General features: G+C 36.0%; 1 protein-coding gene across 5 annotated transcripts in view; it reads right to left on the reverse strand.

Moving 5' to 3' along the window:
- Positions 1-18,941, reverse strand: part of GSTCD (glutathione S-transferase C-terminal domain containing) — a 142,196-nt gene that overhangs the window by 105,781 nt on the left and 17,474 nt on the right. For 2 of the 5 annotated variants that reach the window (XM_008267531.5, XM_089302986.1), the window contains 2 exons: positions 16,698-16,949; positions 14,900-14,993 (listed from right to left, as the gene is read on the reverse strand). In XM_008267531.5, coding sequence (XP_008265753.3) covers positions 14,900-14,993; positions 16,698-16,949 — 346 coding nt within the window. Of the gene's footprint in view, positions 1-1,138; positions 1,407-4,002; positions 4,885-14,899; positions 14,994-16,697; positions 16,950-18,941 lie in introns of those variants that run through there. The other 3 variants (XM_089302983.1, XM_089302985.1, XM_089302984.1) reach the window with 3 other exon arrangements.

An 18,941-nucleotide genomic window follows, 5' to 3' on the forward strand; every position in this document is an offset into this window, starting at 1 on the left:
CTTCTAAGAGAGGATAACCTGCCACTAGATTTGAAGAATCATAAATTCCTATATAATTACAAATTCAATCAGTGATCAATACAAAAAGAAAACATACCAGTTCATAATTCTTTTTTTTTTTTTCTTTTTTGACAGGCAGAGTTAGAGAGTGAGAGACAGAGAGAAAGGTCTTCCTTTTTCCGTTGGTTTACCTCCCAAGTAGTTGCTACGGCCAGCGTGCTGCGCTGATCCAAAGCCAGGAGCCAGGTGCTTCCTCCTGGTCTCCCATGAAGGTGCAGGGCCCAAGGACCTGGGCCATCCTCCACTGCCTTCCCGGGCCACAGCAGAGAGCTGGACTGGAAGAGGAGCAAAGCGACAGAACCGGCGCCCCAACCCGGACTAGAACCCGGGGTGCTGGCACCGCAGGCGGAGGATTAGCCTAGTGAGCCGCAGCGCCGGCCATAATTCTTTTTCTAAGAAATTAAATTTATCTACCCCAAGCAATGATATCTACTAGATTTAAAGTCCTCAAAGAAGGAGAGAACTTAATTTCTTCTTGTAGAACTCTGATATTAATTTATTTTTTTATTTCAGTTGAGAAGTATATACCCTAAGTGAGGTGACTTGGGGCAAAGGTGAATGGGTAGTGAAGTTTAGGGTCTGCATATACTCATATTATCCCCCATCATTCTCCTAGGAGATGATACTCTCATGTAGTTCAAAAGCAAAACCAAAGCCTCAGGTGTACGTAATTGGGCCATATTTCTAAAACTGTAACGTGTAGCAGTAAAAGAGAATTACTTTTCTTTTTTCTCTTCTATGAGGTCTTCTGACTCTCTGCTCCCTCCTATTTTATTGGTTATTCTGAAGTGGAAGCGACTCCCAACATAGCAACTACCTAAGAACTACAGAGAATAGAGAGGGCCATCAGGAAAGAATGCATGGAATGAGTGACGAAACAGTTCTGTTGTAGGTCTTAAGATAAAAGTCTCTATCCAGTCCCTTTTTCATACTCAGAAGATAAAAATTTATAAGGCAATAATAGAAGTAACTCTGGGGTTATCAAAAGGGTCCCCAGAGCCTGGCAATATATAGCCTAGCTCATCACATGGAGTAGGACATCAAACAGTTATTTGAGATCAAATAATAATGTAGGGTATGCAATTCCTAACTTTTTTTTTTTTTTCAGATTTATTTATTTGAAAGTCAAGAGTTACACAGAGAGAGGAGACTCAGAGAGAGAGAGAGGTCTTCCATCCGCTGGTTCACTACCCAAATAGTCGCAACGGCTGGAGTTCTGCCAATCCGAAGCCAGGAGCCAGGACCTTCCTCCGGGTCTCCCACTTACGTGCAGGGGCCCAAGGACTTGGACCATCTTCCACTGCTTTCCCAGGCCATAGCAGAGAGCTGGATAGGAAGTGGAGCAGCTGGGATTCAAACCGACAACCATATGACATGCTGGGCACTGCAGGCAGCAGCCCCATTCCCTAACTATTCTGAGTGAAATAGAAGGTTATTGGTTTTATTTTTAAGATGGTGGCCAAAGCTCATTCTATTAGGGGACATGATTAGCAGTAACTTAAACCTTTTATTCCTCATTTTATAGAATTCATCTGGTACAAACACCACATTTATCTGCATGAGGACTATAACTATGTATCCTCAGTTCAAAGAGGAAAATAACTGCAAACTACCTAGAATTCAACTTAGTAGGTACATTTTTCACATTGATATGGATAAAGCATTTCTGAACTACTCTTCATATATTACAGGACTGAAAAATAAAGACAATGTTGGGAATGATGATCTTCAGTGTTGAAAAGGTAGATACCAATATGGAATTTGGATAAACTAGAAGAAACTTATTGCACTGAATTGGAATAGAGGTATCAGTAATAACAGGATTTTCAATATATAAAGATAATGGATACAGATACATCAATAAATACTGATGTGTATGGTTGTGTGTATGTATGTGTGTTTTCATTATGTCTATTTCTTAACAAATTTATACATTCATTTCCCTGCTGAGATGTCCTGGAAGCTGAAACACTCCGTCTGCAATGATTACATCTAGTGTCCAAATCTTAGTTTCTAAAACTACTGTGTTCTTAGAATTGTATATCACTATGTTCCTAAATCTGTACATATGAAATACATGAAATGTGTGTACCTTAAATAAAAAAAATTCAAGTTAAATTGCTGTGTACTGAGTTCAAATTTTTGTTTTTTTTTTTTTAAAAACATGTATCAAAATAAACATGGTTTACTCCTTAAAAAATTCTCTCTAAAGCACAATGAATCTTAAAAACTAATTAAAAATTAAAATAAAAAATCATATATTAAAAAAGCTATTCTCTACTAAAAGGAACTGCGACTCCTTAGAAAAACAGCTGATTCAGGGCTGGGGCAAGAAAATGACATGATGAGCCTGTAATGCTTTGTTATGCCAGAAATTAAAGCAGCATAGAATGGGGCATTTTCAAGGGATCAGAAGCCAGGTTGAAAGGATTCATAACAGAGACAATTTGAACATTTAAATAATGATACTGATGAATTAAAACTAAGTTAATAAAATCAAAATTCATGCGCTGAAGCTGATAATAAGTAAATAAATAAGGTAGAGGGAAAGCTTTCTCACAGTGGAGTGTCAACTAATAAATACAGAAGGATGACAGTGAAAAATAAATCACCATTTTAAAATTATCATATGCAAAATGAATCAAACAAATGTAAATTAGTGACTGAAAATTTGAAAATAAAAAGGATATGTCTTAAGTCCCGAAGTATCTCCCTACAAATTACTTATTTTTTGTTTTACAAATTACTTATTAATTCTATAAAGCAAATAGTAAGATTATAAGAGAAACAATTAGTAGATTCCACCTAAAATAACTGGATGAAAATGTCAAAGTGTGCCTTCTGATAAGATGCACTGAGAAGCACATAACACTATTTCTGTGACAAAAATGCTTAACTTGAATGAGAAAACAGAAAAACACAAGTTGACAGATGTTCTTTTTTTTTTTTTTTTTTTTTTGACAGGCAGAGTGGACAGTGAGAGAGAGAGACAGAGAGAAAGGTCTTCCTTTTTGCCGTTGGTTCACCCTCCAATGGCCACCGCGCTGATCCGATGGCAGGAGCCAGGAGCTAGGTGCTTTTCCTGGTCTCCCATGGGGTGCAGGGCCCAAGCACCTGGGCCATCCTCCACTGCACTCCCTGGCCACAGCAGAGAGCTGGCCTGGAAGAGGGGCAACCGGGACAGAATCCGGTGCCCCGACCGGGACTAGAACCCGGTGTGCCGGCACCGCTAGGTGGAGGATTAGCCTAGTGAGCCGTGGCGCCGGCCACAAGTTGACAGATGTTCTATAAAAACTGAACTGAACTAAGAAAAAAATTGTCCATGTTATCAAAGACAAAGAAGGGCTAGAAACTATCTTATGTTAAAGGAGACTAAAGAGACCTACAATTATAAGTGCCATAATCTATAGGACGATATATAAAATAATAATATGAACAAAAATAAATATCCTGTTTGATACTTATATCATGACTTTGTAAGAATATATCTTTATTCTTAGGAAATAGTTAAGTATTTAGGAGTAAAAGGGAATTATGCCTGCAACTTAGCCCCACAGTTAATAAAAATATTTTTAAAGCCGGCGCCGTGGCTCAATAGGCTAATCCTCCACCTTGCGGCGCCGGCACACCGGGTTCTAGTCCCGGTTGGGGCGCCGGATTCTGTCCCGGTTGCCCCTCTTCCAGGCCAGCTCTCTGCTATGGCCAGGGAGTGCAGTGGAGGATGGCCCAGGTGCTTGGGCCCTGCACCCCATGGGAGACCAGGAAAAGCACCTGGCTCCTGGCTCCTGCCAGGATCAGCGCGGTGCGCCGGCTGCAGCGGCGGCCATTGGAGGGTGAACCAGCGGCAAAAGGAAGACCTTTCTCTCTCTGTCTCTCTCTCTCACTGTCCACTCTGCCTGTCAAAAAAAAAAAAAAAAAAAAAAAAAAATAAATAAATAAAAATATTTTTAAAAAATAACAGTGTATATTAAATCCTGAGTTCTTTTTTCTTCAAACTAAGTATCTCAATTATTTTAGACTTTTAAAGTACAATTTGAGAAACTAAGAAATATTGGAATCTGTAGTTAAAATCAATTTAATAAAGGATTACTGAGTACCTACCCACAATTATCCTATTTTCAAAGCGTTTACCATCTATTGGAGAAGAAAAACATATACATATCTAATTGAAGTAAAAGAGAAGTAGAATGTAAGTATCAAAAATGAAATACAACTCAGTACTAAAGAAATATTGACAGTTAGCTAATATTACATTTTAACATTTAATATATATTAAGTATTCATATTAGGATTTATTTACTATATGTAAATATATTAAACTTAAAACATCCAAAATCTGAAACACTTCTGGTCCTAGTATTTCAAGCAAGGGTTATTCAACCTGAGTAAATATAGGTCATATAAGAGAAACAAATAGCTCAGGGTATGGCATTTAAGATGTGGAGAGAGAAATGCAGAAGACAGAAGATAGATAAGCATAAAAAATACATTCCATTGGAGGATTTAAAAAGCCATTGTTATTAAATAGAATGACGTTTAGTGCCAGTGTTGTGGCTCAGCAGGTAAAGGTGCTGTCTGCAGTGCTAGTTCATGTTCCAGTTGCTCCTCTTCCAATCCAGCTTCCTGCTAATGTGCTTGGAAAAGTGGTTCAAAGATGGCCCAAGTGCTTGGGCCCCTGCACTCATGTGGGAGGCCAGGAAGAAGCTTCTGACTCCTGGTTTTGGTTGGCTGAGCACTGGCAGTTGCAGCCATTTGGGGAGTGAACAAGAGAGTGGAAGATCGATCGATGGATTTCTTTCTCTCTCTCTCTCTCCATAACTCTGCCTTTCAAATAAAAAAAAGAATGATTCTTAAGCACTAAAATCCTGATGTAATCCAATGGATTCAGAGTAAGAAGTCAGTTTTTAAGACATCCAACTAAATCAAGTACAGGTTGAGTATTCCTTATTGGAAAGGCTTGAGACCAGAAATGTTTCAGATTGTATGTTTTCTTTTTTTTAAATGTGAACATTCCAAACGCAGTGGGATATCATAAGGATGTGTCCCAAGTATAAATATAAAATTGTTTCATATAGACATTATGCATATAGTATGAAAGTAATTTTATATAATATTTTTAATAATTATATGCATGAAACAAAGTTTCATAGTGTAGAACTTTCGGCTTGTGGCATCATGTTACTACTAAAAACCTTTTGGATTTGGGAGTATTCTAGACTTCAGGTTTTCAGATAAGGGAAATTTAACTTGTACCAGTAAAATCTCATTACAATATAATCTCTCCTAAAACATAGTACAAAAACAGAAATTCTGAGAATATTTTCATAGTAACCTTCTACATCCCTAAATAATAATTTCATTTCAAAAAGACCCTATAGTAATACAATATTTCTAAACTCCCAGACCTGAAAACAGCAAAACTAAAATTACATAATCTGCCTTAGTTTAACCAAGACTATAAACCTTCTGGGAAAAAGCAAATGAAACATGAATATGTCTGCTGTTATAAGATCTCTTTATCATAATATTTATGAAAACGAAGTGATTCAATTAAAGGGATGTAATGAGTAATATATTCCATGCACTCTGTAAGATCTGAACTTCTAATCAGAAAATCAACCAGGCATGAATGCTTAATGTACGCTCTTCTTGAGTTGGCAGCTGATGTATTTGATTGCTCATATTATTAAGTGAAAATATTATTTTGGCTCCATAGTAAATTAATTACAGATAAAGAAAAAATGTGGCATTTAGAAAGTTCTATTTTCATTTCTTGATACATATAAATATTAATGAAAATCTTAAACTGTAAGTTAAAATTGTTTAAAATCTATATTATAACTGAAACACATACAACCAAAGCCCAATTGCAAGCACAATACACAAAAACATATAAAAGTTTCAAAATGTTATAAAATATTTAAACATTAAAACACAAATTAATTAGTCATTGTTTTGCATACAATTAATGAAAGGCCAAAATAATGAATTTCAGTTTATACAATATCTTGGGAAGAGACTTTAATTCCCCAACAAAATTTTCTATCATTCTCAGAGAATACTAAATTATTTCCTTGATTGAAAAAATAGAATTGGCTCATGAGATATAGGTAGTATTGGCTACCATTGAGGAGGAAAATATGCAATGAGAGGGCAAACTATTCCAAAGCGCAGTTGAAAATCAAAAGTTATATTTAGCTAAACAAAAAAGTAAAGAACAGGTGAATAATTAAAGAAATGGAACATTGAAGTATTCTAAAAAATTCTCAATGGGAAGTTCCAAGATAGCAGAGTAGGGAGGGAGTTTACTGCTCTGGTATAAGAGAGGATAGCTTAAAAAAAAGTGAAGAGAGTGCAGCCTCAGGGAAGAGTTACGGAAAAAATGGCAGAGGAAATGCTATGCAAATTAGAGGGACACAGTGGACCTATGTGGAGGGTGTGGACACTCACGGCTCAGGACTCCAGCAGATGAGAGCTTCTATACCAGCATGGGAGAGGGAGGTGAGACCAGACTACAGCAGTCCAAGCCACTGGCAATAAAGCTGAAGGAAGAGCATGGAGGGAACCTGGCTTGGAGCCTTGTGAGGGATAGTGTACCAACCAAACTAGAGAAAAAAAAAGAGACACGTTGCTCTCTCCATGATCACCTTACAACAGTGTCCTGTAACAAGCCATTAGGGCGGGTGCCATTTTGAACATATGTAACAGCTGTACCAGCTTGTATATATGACCAGCAATCAGCGGAGTGGAAAATCCTGACTCTGGTGGGAAGAATTAATGAGGGCTGAGTGCTCATGAATGTGGGAGGCTTGTGTGCCAGAACTGTAAAAGAATAAATTAATTAATTAATAAATAATTAATTAAAAAATGTGAGGATGTGTGGGAGGACATACAGTGTTGCTGGGACTTTGGGCAGTCACAGTAGGACCTCCACATGCTCAGGGCTCCCTGGTTACCTGGTAAGGGAAATTGTTGGCGAATTTGAGCTTACACTGAAGACTGCACAGATCTTTTGTGTGGTCCTTGGGACAGAGCAGATGAATATTATACCCACTGGGGCTGGAGCTCAGGTACTGGTTTCCTTTAAGGAGAGGAGCTAAGCTGAGCAGAATAAATCTCCCTTCTGATAAAAAAAAAAAAAGAAAAGAAAAGAAAAGAGGAGATTTGCTATGCCAAACCTGGGTGTGTCACATTAGGCATGCCCTTCACCCTAGAGAACTGAACAGAGCTCTCTGGTCACACCCCCTAAAAACCTCTAGATATTTACTGAAAGCAGACACTCCACTTATCTACAGACACATAGTACAAAGATAAAAGCCACCACATCAGAAAAAAAACAAAACAAAACAAAAAAAAACAAAGACGAAACCAATCAGCATCTCCACAAATGCTGAATAAAAAACATACCAATTTAATTAACAAGAATAAGGAAGAGAATGATGCCCCCAAAAGAATATAAAACTTTAGTACTGGATTGTGAAGATGATGAGCTTGAAGAAATGTCAGAAATGGAATTAAAACACTGATAATAACATTGCACAGAAGTAATCAGAAGCAAATGCATGAGCTACTGAATTCTGTACATGATATGAAAGAAAATTTCTCCCATGAAATTGAGATCTTACAGAGAAATCAAAATGAAAGGAAGAATACAATAAAAATGCAATGGAAAGTCTCAACAACAGAATCGGTAAAGCAGAAGAAAGAATATCTGACCTAGAAGATAAAGCACAGGAAATTATACAGTCAAATCAAAAACAAGAAGAGGAAATTAGAAAACTAAAAAACACTATTGGGAATCTACAGGATATTACCAACTGACCCAACATACAAGTTCTAGGAGTTCTTGAAAGCGTGGAAAGAGAAACTATTTGAAGGCCTTTATAGTGAAATAATAACAGAAAACTTCCCTAATTTGGAGAAAGAAAGGGACATCCAATACAGGAAGCACAAAGAACACCTAATAGATGTGACTAGAAAAGATCTTCATCGAGTTATATTGTAATCAAACTCACCACAGTAAAACATAAAGAGAAGATTCTAAAATGTGTGTGAGAGAAATGCCAGATTACTTTCAGAGGATCTCCAATTAGACTCACAGTGCACTTCTCATCAGAAACCCTATAGGCACGGAGATAATGGTGAGATATATTCCAAGTCTTGAGAGAACTGTCAAGCCAGAATACTATACCCTGCAAAGCTCCCGTTTGTGAATGAAGGTGAAATAAAGACCTTCCATAACAAAAAAACTGAAAGAATTTGTCAACACCTGTCCAGCCCTAGAGAAGATGCTTAAGGATGTGCTACACACAGAAACACAGAAACAAGTTCATCACTACAAAAGAACATAAAGGAGGGAAATCTCAAAGTAAAACTTAAAAGGAAATTCAAAGTAAAAAACAAGAATATATTTGGAAAAACAGCAGGACAAAGGTGTTACTTATCAATAGCCACCTTGAATGTAAATAGCCTCAACTCTCCAGTTAAAAGACACAGACTGGCTTAATGGATTAAAAAACAAAACTCATCTATTTGCTGACTATGAGAAACACACTTCATCAACAAATATGCATGCAGACTGAAATGGAAAGGATGGAAAAAGATATTCCATGCCAACAAAAACTAAAGAAGAGATGGTGTAGCCATGCTAATATCAGATAAAATAGATGTTAACACAAAAACTGTTAGGAGAAAAATAACAATTATAAACGTATATGTACCTAATTACAGGGCACTTGGATATTTAAAAGGGCTATTTAAAAGAAATGTTAAGGGATTTAAAGGGAGAAATGGATACAACACAACAGTAATGGGAAATTCAATACTCCACTTTAAGCAATGGACAGATCAACCAGAGAGAAAATCAGCAAGGAACAGATGAGTTAATCAAAACTAGACCAAATGGACCTAACAGCTATCTACAGAACTTTTCATCCTATACTTAAAGAATACACATTCTTCTCAGCAGTGCATGGAACTTTTTTGAGGACTGACTACATACTAGGCCATAAACAAATCTCGGCAAATTCAAAAAATTGAAATAATACCATATATCTTATCTGACCACAATGGAATGAAGCTGTAAATCAACAACTTAGGAATCTCTAGAACATAGAGACACATGGAGACTGAACAACACGCTCCTGAATGAACAGTGGGTCATAGAAGAAATCAAAAGAGAAATCAAATTCTTTCTGGAGTAAATGAGGATAACAACACAAAGTATCAAAACTTATGGGGTAAGCAAAAGCAGTGTTAAGAGGAAAGTTTATAGCAATAGGTGTCTACATCAAGAAATTGGAAAGGTACCAAAGATATGAGCTATCAATGCATCTCAAGGATCTAAAAAAATTGCAGCAAACCAGACCCAAAACTAGTAGAAGAGAAATAATTAAAATTAGAGAAAAAAAATCAACAGAATTGAATCAAAAAAAAAAATTACAAAAGATCAGCAAAATGAAGAGCTGGTTCTTTAAAAAAATAAACAAAATTGACACACCGTTGGCCCAACTAACTGAAAAAAAGAAAAGACCCAAATCAATAAAATCAGAGATAAAAAAGGGAATGTAACAACAGATACCATAGAAATAAAAAGAATCCTCAGAAATTAGCATAAAGAGCTGTATGACAATGAACTGGGAAACCCAGAAGAAACAGATAGATTCCTAGACACATTCAACCTACTAAAGCATCCACAACCAACTAAATTGAGCCATGAAGACATAGAAAACCTAAGCAGACCCATTATAAGGATGGAAATTAAATCAGTAATGAAGACCCTCCCAACAAAGAAAAGCCTAGGACCAGATGGATTCACTGCTGAATTCTACCAGACATTTAAAGAACTAACTCCAATTCTTCTCAAACTATTCAAAACAATCAAAAAAGAGGGAATCCTCCCAAATTCTTTCTATGAAGCTAGCTACCTTAATTCATTAACCTGAAAAAAGATGCAATAGAGAAAGAGAATCACAGACCAATTCCCCTGATGAACATAGACACAAAAATCCTCAACAAAATTCTAGCCAATAGAACCAACAACACATCAGAAAGAACATCCACAAAAGAGGGATTTATCCCTGGTATGCAGGGATGGTTCAACATACACAAATCAATTAATGTGATACAGCACATTAATAAACTACTGAACAAGAACTATATAATTATCTCCATAGATGCAGAGAAAGCATTTAATAAAATAAAACACCTTTTCATGATGAAAACTCTAAACAAATTGGGTATAGAAGGAACATTCCTCAACAAGGCAATTTATGACAAACCCGTGGCCAGTGTCCAATTAAATGGGGAGAAGTTGGAAGCATTCCCATTAAGATCCAGTACCAGACAGAGATGCCCACTCTCACCACTGCTATTCAATGTAGTCCTGGAAATTTTAGCCAGAACCATTAGGCAAGAAAAAGAAATCAAAGGGATACAAATTGGGAGAAGAAGTCAAACTATCTCTCTTTGCAGATGACATGATTCTATATATAGGGTATCCAAAAGACTCCACTAAGAGACTATTGGAACTCATAGAGGAGTTTGTCAAACTAGCAGGATATAAAATCAATGCACAAAAATCAACAGCCTTTGTATAGAGACAATGTCAAGGCTGAGATTGAATTTCTAAGATCAATCCCATTCACAATAGCTACAAAAAAAAAATACCTTGGAATAAATTTAACTAAGGATGTCAAATATCTCTACTATGAGAATTATAAAACATTAAAGAAAGAAATAGAAGATATAAAAAATGGAAAAATCTTCCATGTTCATGGGTTAGAAGAATCAATATCATCAAAATGTCCATTCTTCTGCAAGCAATTTACAGATTCAATGTGATACCAATAAAATACCAAAGACATTCTTCTCAGATCTAGAAAAAAATGATGCTGAAGTTCATATGGAAACAAAGGATACCTCAGATAGCTAAAGTAATCTTATATAACAAGAACAAAGCTGGAGGTATCACAAAACCAGATTTCAAGAAATACTATAAGGCAATTATAATCAAAACAGCCTGGTACTGGTACAAAAACAGATGGAATAGAATAGAATCACCAGAAATCAATCCAAGCATCCACAACCAACTTATATTTGACCAAGGAGCTAAAATCAATCCCTGGAGCAAGGATAGTCTCTTTAATAAATGGTGCTGGGAAAACTGGATTTCAACACGCAGAGGTATGAAGCAAGACCCCTACCTTACACCTTACACAAAAATCCACTCAATATGGATTAAAGATCTAAATCTACGACATGACACCATCAAATTATTAGAGGACGTTGGGGAAACCATGCAAGACATTGGTATAGGCAAAGACTTCTTGGAAAAGACCCCAGAGGCACAGGCAGTCAAAGGCAAAATTAATAAATGGGATTACATCAAATTGAATAGTTTCTGTACTGCAAAAGAAAAGGTCAAGAAAGTAAAGAAGCAACTGACAGAATGGGAGAAATTATTTGCAAACTATGCAATTGAGAAAGGATTAATAACCAGAATCTACAAAGAGATCAAGAAACACTGCATCAACAAAACAAACAACCCAGTTATGAAACAGTCAAAGGACTTAAACAGACATGTTTTAAAAGAAGAAATCCAAATGGCCAACAGACACATGAAACAATGCTCAGGATCACTAGCCATCAGGGAAATGCAGTCAAAACTACATTGAGGTTACACTTCACCCCAGTTACATTGGCTTGCATACAAAAATCATTGAACAACAAATGCTGGCAATGATGTGGGGAAAAAGGCACATTAATCCACTGTTGGTGGGACTGTAGTCTGATAAAGCCACTATGGAGGACAGTATGGAGATATCTTAGAAATCTGAATATAGACCTACCATATGACCCAGCCATCCTACTCTTGGGATTTTACCCAAGAGAAATATAATTAGTAAATAAAAAAATTATTTGTACCTCCATGCTTATTGCGGCTCAATTCACAACAGATAAGATATGGAATCAATCTAAATGCCTGTCAACTGAAGACTGGATAAAGAAATTATGGGATATCTCCATTATGGAATACTACACAAAAGTAAAAAAAAATCCAGTCATTTGCAACAAAATGAATGAATATGGAAAACATCATACTTAGTGAAATAAGCCACTCCTAAAGGGACAAATACCATATGTTCTCTATAATTTGTGAGAACTAATAGAGTACCTAAAAGGCGATCTGTAGAAGTAAAATTGACATCTTGAGAAGGGATGACCTGTGCTGCCATTGTCTTGACTGTCAAGGAACAGTTTTGCTTTGTTCGTTTTTTTTTTGCTTGTTTTTTTTTTTTCTCTTCATATTATTTGTTGAACTCTTTACTTAATATAGAATTAATCATATGTGTATAAAGTCAATTGAGGATGGGTCTCAGTAAGAAATAAGAGTGGGAATAAGAGAGGGAGGAGGAAGTTTGTAACTGTAAAGCTGTACACTTTTGCATATATTCCTAAGGACTAACTTCTAAGGGTACAGTTTAAAAACTTGTCATGGGACCCCAAATCCCATTAAGCTGGGTGAGAAAAATGGCATCTTAAGAATTAAGTGATCATATTTAGTGTTAAAGTGAACATATAAATGGGATTAAGTATTAAAATGATCATATATAAATAGGATCAAGTGTCAGCTAATTATAATAGACAGAATTACAAAGGAGAGAAATGTTCCAACATGAGAAGCAATCCACAAAGCAGACTCATAGAATGATGATTGCTTTAAGTAACACCCTGAACTCAGATTCAGCCCTTAAGGCTTCCTGTTCTGGCGGAAAAGCCAGTGAGAGCATTTCAGGCATGGAAATCCAAGACACTGTCACCAAAATCAAATTCTGCATGAAGAATCTCTGAGTGAGGTCCCAATGGAAAGAAATGGCCATCAAAGAAGAACGTAGTTTTCTCTAAAGGGAGGAGAAAACTTCCACTTTGCTAATGGCCCTGTCTAAATACTGACAGAGTTTGTGGATTCAAAAGGCTTCCATAGGATGTGAGGGCGATCTGGCTGCGACATCTGTCACCCCACTGATCGCCAGGGTTGATTCGGCTGATCTGGCTGGCTAGGCGGGTGTCCCCTTCCTCCCTCACCACTCCATGTGCGTCCCTCCCGAAGCTGCGTGCTCGGTCGAAGAGGACGACCATTCCCGCTAGAGGAGGACCGGTCTTCAGTCAAGGGTATACGAGTAGCTGCGCTCCCCTGCTAGAACCTCCAAACAAGCTCTCAAAAGGCTTCCATAGCCAAGGTTGCTCATGTCAAGAATCTGGGGGTTCACTTATATCATATATAAGAGTGTTAATTGTTAAATTAACAACAGGAGTCATTGTGCATTCACTCCCCATGCAGGACCTTTGTCCTCAATGAGTTGTATTATGAGAGTTAAATGTAATATTTATTCTCAAATTTTGTGTGTGTGTGTGAATGTGTGTGCAAATTGTTGAAATCTTTACTTATTATAGAGTTGATCTTTTGTGAGCAAAGTTAATTGAAAATGAATCTTAATGGTTAATAGGACTGCGAAGGGGAGAGAGAGAAGGAACAGGGGTGGGGGTGTGGGTGGGAGGGCAGGTATGGTAGGAAGAATAACTATATTCCTAAAGTTATATATATAAAATTTGTATTCCTTAAAAATAAATTAAAAAAACAAAAATTTTCTATATACATAAACATCCATAATGGTATTTAAAGTTCAACAAGCATCCTTTCTATGTCTAACTGGGTTTCAGAGAGAAAGGAAACTCCATAGTACCCTAAAATAATAGAAGAGGGGTTAAAAATAAGGGACAGAAAATTGATATAATGATCTTGCAGTACACCCCAGCTTCCATGAGGATATTTGCTAGTAATAGGGATCTACTTTAACAGCAGGAAAAAGAAGAGAGGTTAGTCCTTCATCTCTAGCATGGTAGAGAGTTGGAACTCCTAACATTACATGAAAGCAGAGACCTTATAAAAGTTTATTCCTTCTGAAAAATGACATTATAATAGCCCTACTCAAAAACAAAGGAAGATGAGGGATTGTAATTTATCAGTTTAGATCTCAGATCTAGATAGAAGAGGTTGAAAGATTTGGAAGCTGAAGAATAATTCTAAGTGGCCATAAATTCTAGTACCTTGGGCTTCTTGGCATAAGCAAATATAAACCTTTTCTGTAAAAATTAGCTATAACTCAAATCCCACAAGATTCCCACAGATTGGGATAAACTGAAAACTAATTCATAATCTAAAATTACAAAATTCACAGAGAAATAAAACATAGAAGTGAGGTCAGCAGAAAATAAACAGCAGAATTAGAGTTTTATGAACATCACCTACTAAAATAAATACAGAACTTAACTTTTTAAAAAAATTATTGTAAAGAAAAAACTTAATCATAAGCAAGGAAAAATGATGAAAAAGAAATAATATACTAAGTAAAATGTAAGAATATAACTTGAAGATATTTTTCAAACAGTATTTTAAACATTTGGGGAAAATGGACCATGAATGGACATTAGGTAATCAAGGAATTTTTGTTAAGTATAATAATAGCATTGTGATTATTTAAGATGTCAATATTTTTCAGAAGTGTAAACTAAAGTATAATACTTAAGATCTGTTGCAAAATACATCACCAAAGGAAAAAGGGAAAAGTTGAAGAAAATGTAGGACAACATGGAAAATATTAAAGCTGAGTGATGTATAAATGTGAAATTTTTCATAACAAAAAAATGAAAACTCAAAAGACAGTATAATCATAGTATTAGTTGTAATCAAAGAAATAATTAGATAATTATAAGAGGGATCTGACGAGAGTATTCAGACTATGAGTAAAATTGAAGGGTTATAAAGAAAAAAACTCACCTTCCTTTGGGCTCACTGCTGCAGGAAGAATATTCCAATCAAGGGTCCAAGTAGGACAAGGGTGGGGGGAAAACAGCACCTCAATGCCTTTTTCCTAGAAAATAGTTGTTTCCAAATTAATGAATTAATAAAATCCCCCTTATGTTTTTGAATGCCAAATTTATCTTTTCTATGTTTGGCAAGAAGACACATAACTAATAATAATCATGAAATATTCCCACAAATACAAATTTACATAAAACATAATATGTTGGGGTATTTATTGATATCATAGTTACTTTCCTATTAGTTTTAATGATCAGATAATAAAAAGCAGCAATATTGGTTAGTCTTCATTTCATCAAACTCTTCCTATTTTAGGGTTTTAGAAAAATAACTATGTTGAAACAACTTATATACCACAAAATTTATCCTTTCAAAGAACAGAATTTAGTGTTTTTCAGAATGTTCAGTTGGGTAAAAACCATCACTATCTAACTTCAGAAATCTTTCATAATTCTTTAAAGAAGCTACTCTCACACACACTCAGGAATTAAACTAGAGAACTGTCGACAAAGTAACCATCTGATCAAAGCACGTCAAAATCTGGACATGCCTTGACAACTTCTGAAATCAACTATATCATCATGTTTCATGAAAAAGCTGCAGTGTTGGGCTGGCACTGTGGTGTAGCAGGCGATGCTGGTATCCTACATGGGCTCCAGTTCATGTCCCAGCTACTCCTCTTTTGATCCAGCTCTCTGTTATAGCCTGGGAAAGCAGTAGAAGCTGGCCCAAATGCTTGGGCCCCTGCACCAGTATGGGAGACCCAGAAGAAGCTCCTGGTTCCAGGCTTCGGATTGGGTCAGCTCCGACTGTTGCAGTCACTTGGGGAGTGAACCAGTGGATGGAAGACCTTTCTCTCTGTATCTCCCTCCTTCTCTGTAACTCTACCTCTCAAATACATACATAAAATATTAAAAACAAAAAAAGCTGCAGAGTTTATCTAAAGAAGTAAAGGGTTGGGGTCACTACTATTCTTTTTTGCATACTAAAAAAAATTCAGTAAACTTTCTAGTAACTATAGAACTGAAATAGCCTAAATAGGGATATATAAGTAATATTTTTCCAGTGCAAATCAGATGACTAACTCAAATTACTTCATGCATTTTCCTCTACTCAAATAAATCTTCAAATACTCTACCAAAAGGAAAGCATTTTTACAGATGATAGAGAAAAAAAGCCTATTGATATAAATTTTATAAGCAATATTATCAGAAACAAATTATAACCCAGAGGAAAATAAATCACATAAATTTTCATTGTATACAACACATTAAAATCAAAGAGTAAAGTAAAAATGAATTCCAGAAGCAAATACAGACAAAACTTTACAAAGTAAACTGAGTTATTCATTTTTGTATGTCTTTAACTGCAAGTCATCACCTCAAAATAAAAGACTGAGATCAAAACTTTCCAACAGAAAAAGATTAAGTTAAAATAATACACACAGCTGGATATGATATCACCTTGGTCAAAGTCCTGAGTATTAAAAAAGTTTTGAGAAAAACACATTTTAAAGTATACATGATTTACTTGAATCCAAAGACACATAATATTAAAAATCTCCAGCTTACTATACATCTAAATGCAAAAGGCTAATATACATATTAATTATTAAAAATCTATAAAAGATAGCTACAAATAAAGCTTATAACAAAAATAATGTCAACAAATGATTACAAGTCAGGGTAGAGTGCTTGGAAACAATATCACATGGAATTTTTCAAAGAAAATTTTAATAAAACAATGTAAATACCATTAATTTGGTCATAGTTGGTCTTGGTCCTCCTGTAAATAAAGGATCATTTTGCTCCTCTGTGCCTTGAACTTCACTTAAGTTTGCATGATGTTCAGTTGAGGTGGTCAACAACTCTGGTAAATGGAGAAACTGGATCCCACAATTCAAAGCTGCTGTTTTAACTCTTGGTACTTCCTGAATCCTCTGGTACCAAGAGGCTAGAAGTGGAAATTGTACTAGCTTCTCAGAAAATTTCTTGCAGATAACTGCCTAAGCAAGAAAAGGATAACATGTTATTATATATTTTTATTCATGGCAGCTGTACTGAGATAAATTTACATAGAATCCACGCATTTAAGTGTACTGTTCAAAAATAAATTTTAGTAAATTTATGCAGTTGTGCAACTACCACAATCTAGTTCTAGAACACTTACATCATTCTCAAAACTTGTGATTACTGGCTGCCAGTCTCCTCCCACAACCAGTTGCAGACAACTGAGGTGCTTTCCATGTTTATAATTATGCCTTTTCTAGAGTTTCATATACATAGAATTTCATATAAATGGACTTATAAAATGTATTGCTCTTTTCTCACTGGCATTATGTTTTTGAGGTTCAATCATGTGGCTATATTTATCTTATGAGTAGCAGTTACTGTGTGGATATACTATATCCTTTCAAATATTGCTGGGTACAAATTTGCACATTTACAGTTTTTGTCTATTATAAATAATGCTGCTGTACATATTTATGTGTCACTGTTTGTGCAGAAATGTCTGTCATTTCTTAGGAGTGGATATGTGGGAGTTGTATAGTAATTGCATTTCAAGCATGTAAAGTCAAGACACTGTGGCAAAAAGTGTCCTATATGAAGGTCCTCTGTGGGTGAGACCCCAGTGAAAAGAATTGGTCATCAAAGGATATACTTTTCTCAGAAGGGAGAAATGCTTATGGTCTTGTCTAAATACTGAAGTCTGTGGAGTCAAAAGACTTCTATAGCCTAGGCAGCTCATGTCAAGAAACTTGGGTGATCACTGACATCGTACATAAGAGCGTTAATTGTTAAATTAACAACATGAGTCACTGTGCACTAACTCCTCATGCAGGACCTCTGTCCTCAAACAGTTGTATTATGAGAGTTAATAGCAAAAATTATTCTCAAAGATTTACTTTGTTTTAGTGTATTAAGTGGAAGTTATTCTTATGTCTCATAAGTTATAGTTAAGTCTAAGTGCTTGCAAAAGATGTAATCATTCTTGGGTTTTTCTTTAAAGTTAACTAAGTTTCTCAAAAAAAAAAAAGAATGCTTAAAAAAAAGAAGTGAAATCAATTTCAAAATGCAATGACTTTGATCAGCCCTTGTCTCGACTGTTGAGGAACAGTTTTTTTTTTTTTTCATATAATTTGTTGAACTTTTTACTTAGTGTAATTTTCTGTGTATAAAGTTAATTGAAAGGCTGGTGCCGAGGCTCACTAGGCTAATTCTCCGCCTGCTGCGCTGGTATTCCGGGTTCTAGTCCTGGTTGGGGTGCCGGATTCTGTCCCGGTTGCTCTTCTTCCAGCCCTGCTCTCTGCTGTGGCCTGGGAAGGCAGTGGAGGATGGCCCAAGTGCTTGGGCCCTGCACCTGCATGGGAGACCAGGAGGAAGCACCTGGCTCCTGGCTTCAGATAGGCGCAGTGTACCAGCCGTAGCGGCCATTTGAGGGGTGAACCAACGGAATGAAGACCTTTCAATCTGTTTCTCTCTCACTAACCCTGCCTGTCAAAAAAAAATTTAATTGAAAATATATCTTAGTAAAAAATAAGACTGGGAACAGGAGAGGGAGGAGAAAGAGGGGTGGGAGTGTGGGTAGGAGGGCAGATACCATAGGAAGAATCACTGTGTTCCTAAAGTTGTATTTATGAAATGTATGAAGTTTGTATTCCTTAAATAAAAGGTTTCTTTGGGGGAAAAAAAAAAGACAAATGAATTGAAACAAAGATTATGAAAAAAGGCTGATCATCATATGTCATTAGAGAATGCAAACTAAAACAAGGAAATATCATAACACATCTATCAGCATGATGATAATCTGAAACACTGACAACATCAAATGATGGTGAGGATGTGGTACAACAGAAAGTCATTCTTTGCTGATGGGAATACAAAATAGTACAGTCACTTTGAAAGACAGTTTGTCAGTTTATTATAAAACTAAATATACTCTTACCATATAATCTAGCAATTGTGCTTCAAATGAGATGGAAATTTATGTCCTCATA

This window comes from Oryctolagus cuniculus, chromosome 8, assembly GCF_051225735.1.
Source record: "Oryctolagus cuniculus isolate XC-2025 breed Fujian yellow rabbit chromosome 8, ASM5122573v1, whole genome shotgun sequence".
NCBI lineage: Eukaryota > Metazoa > Chordata > Mammalia > Lagomorpha > Leporidae > Oryctolagus > Oryctolagus cuniculus.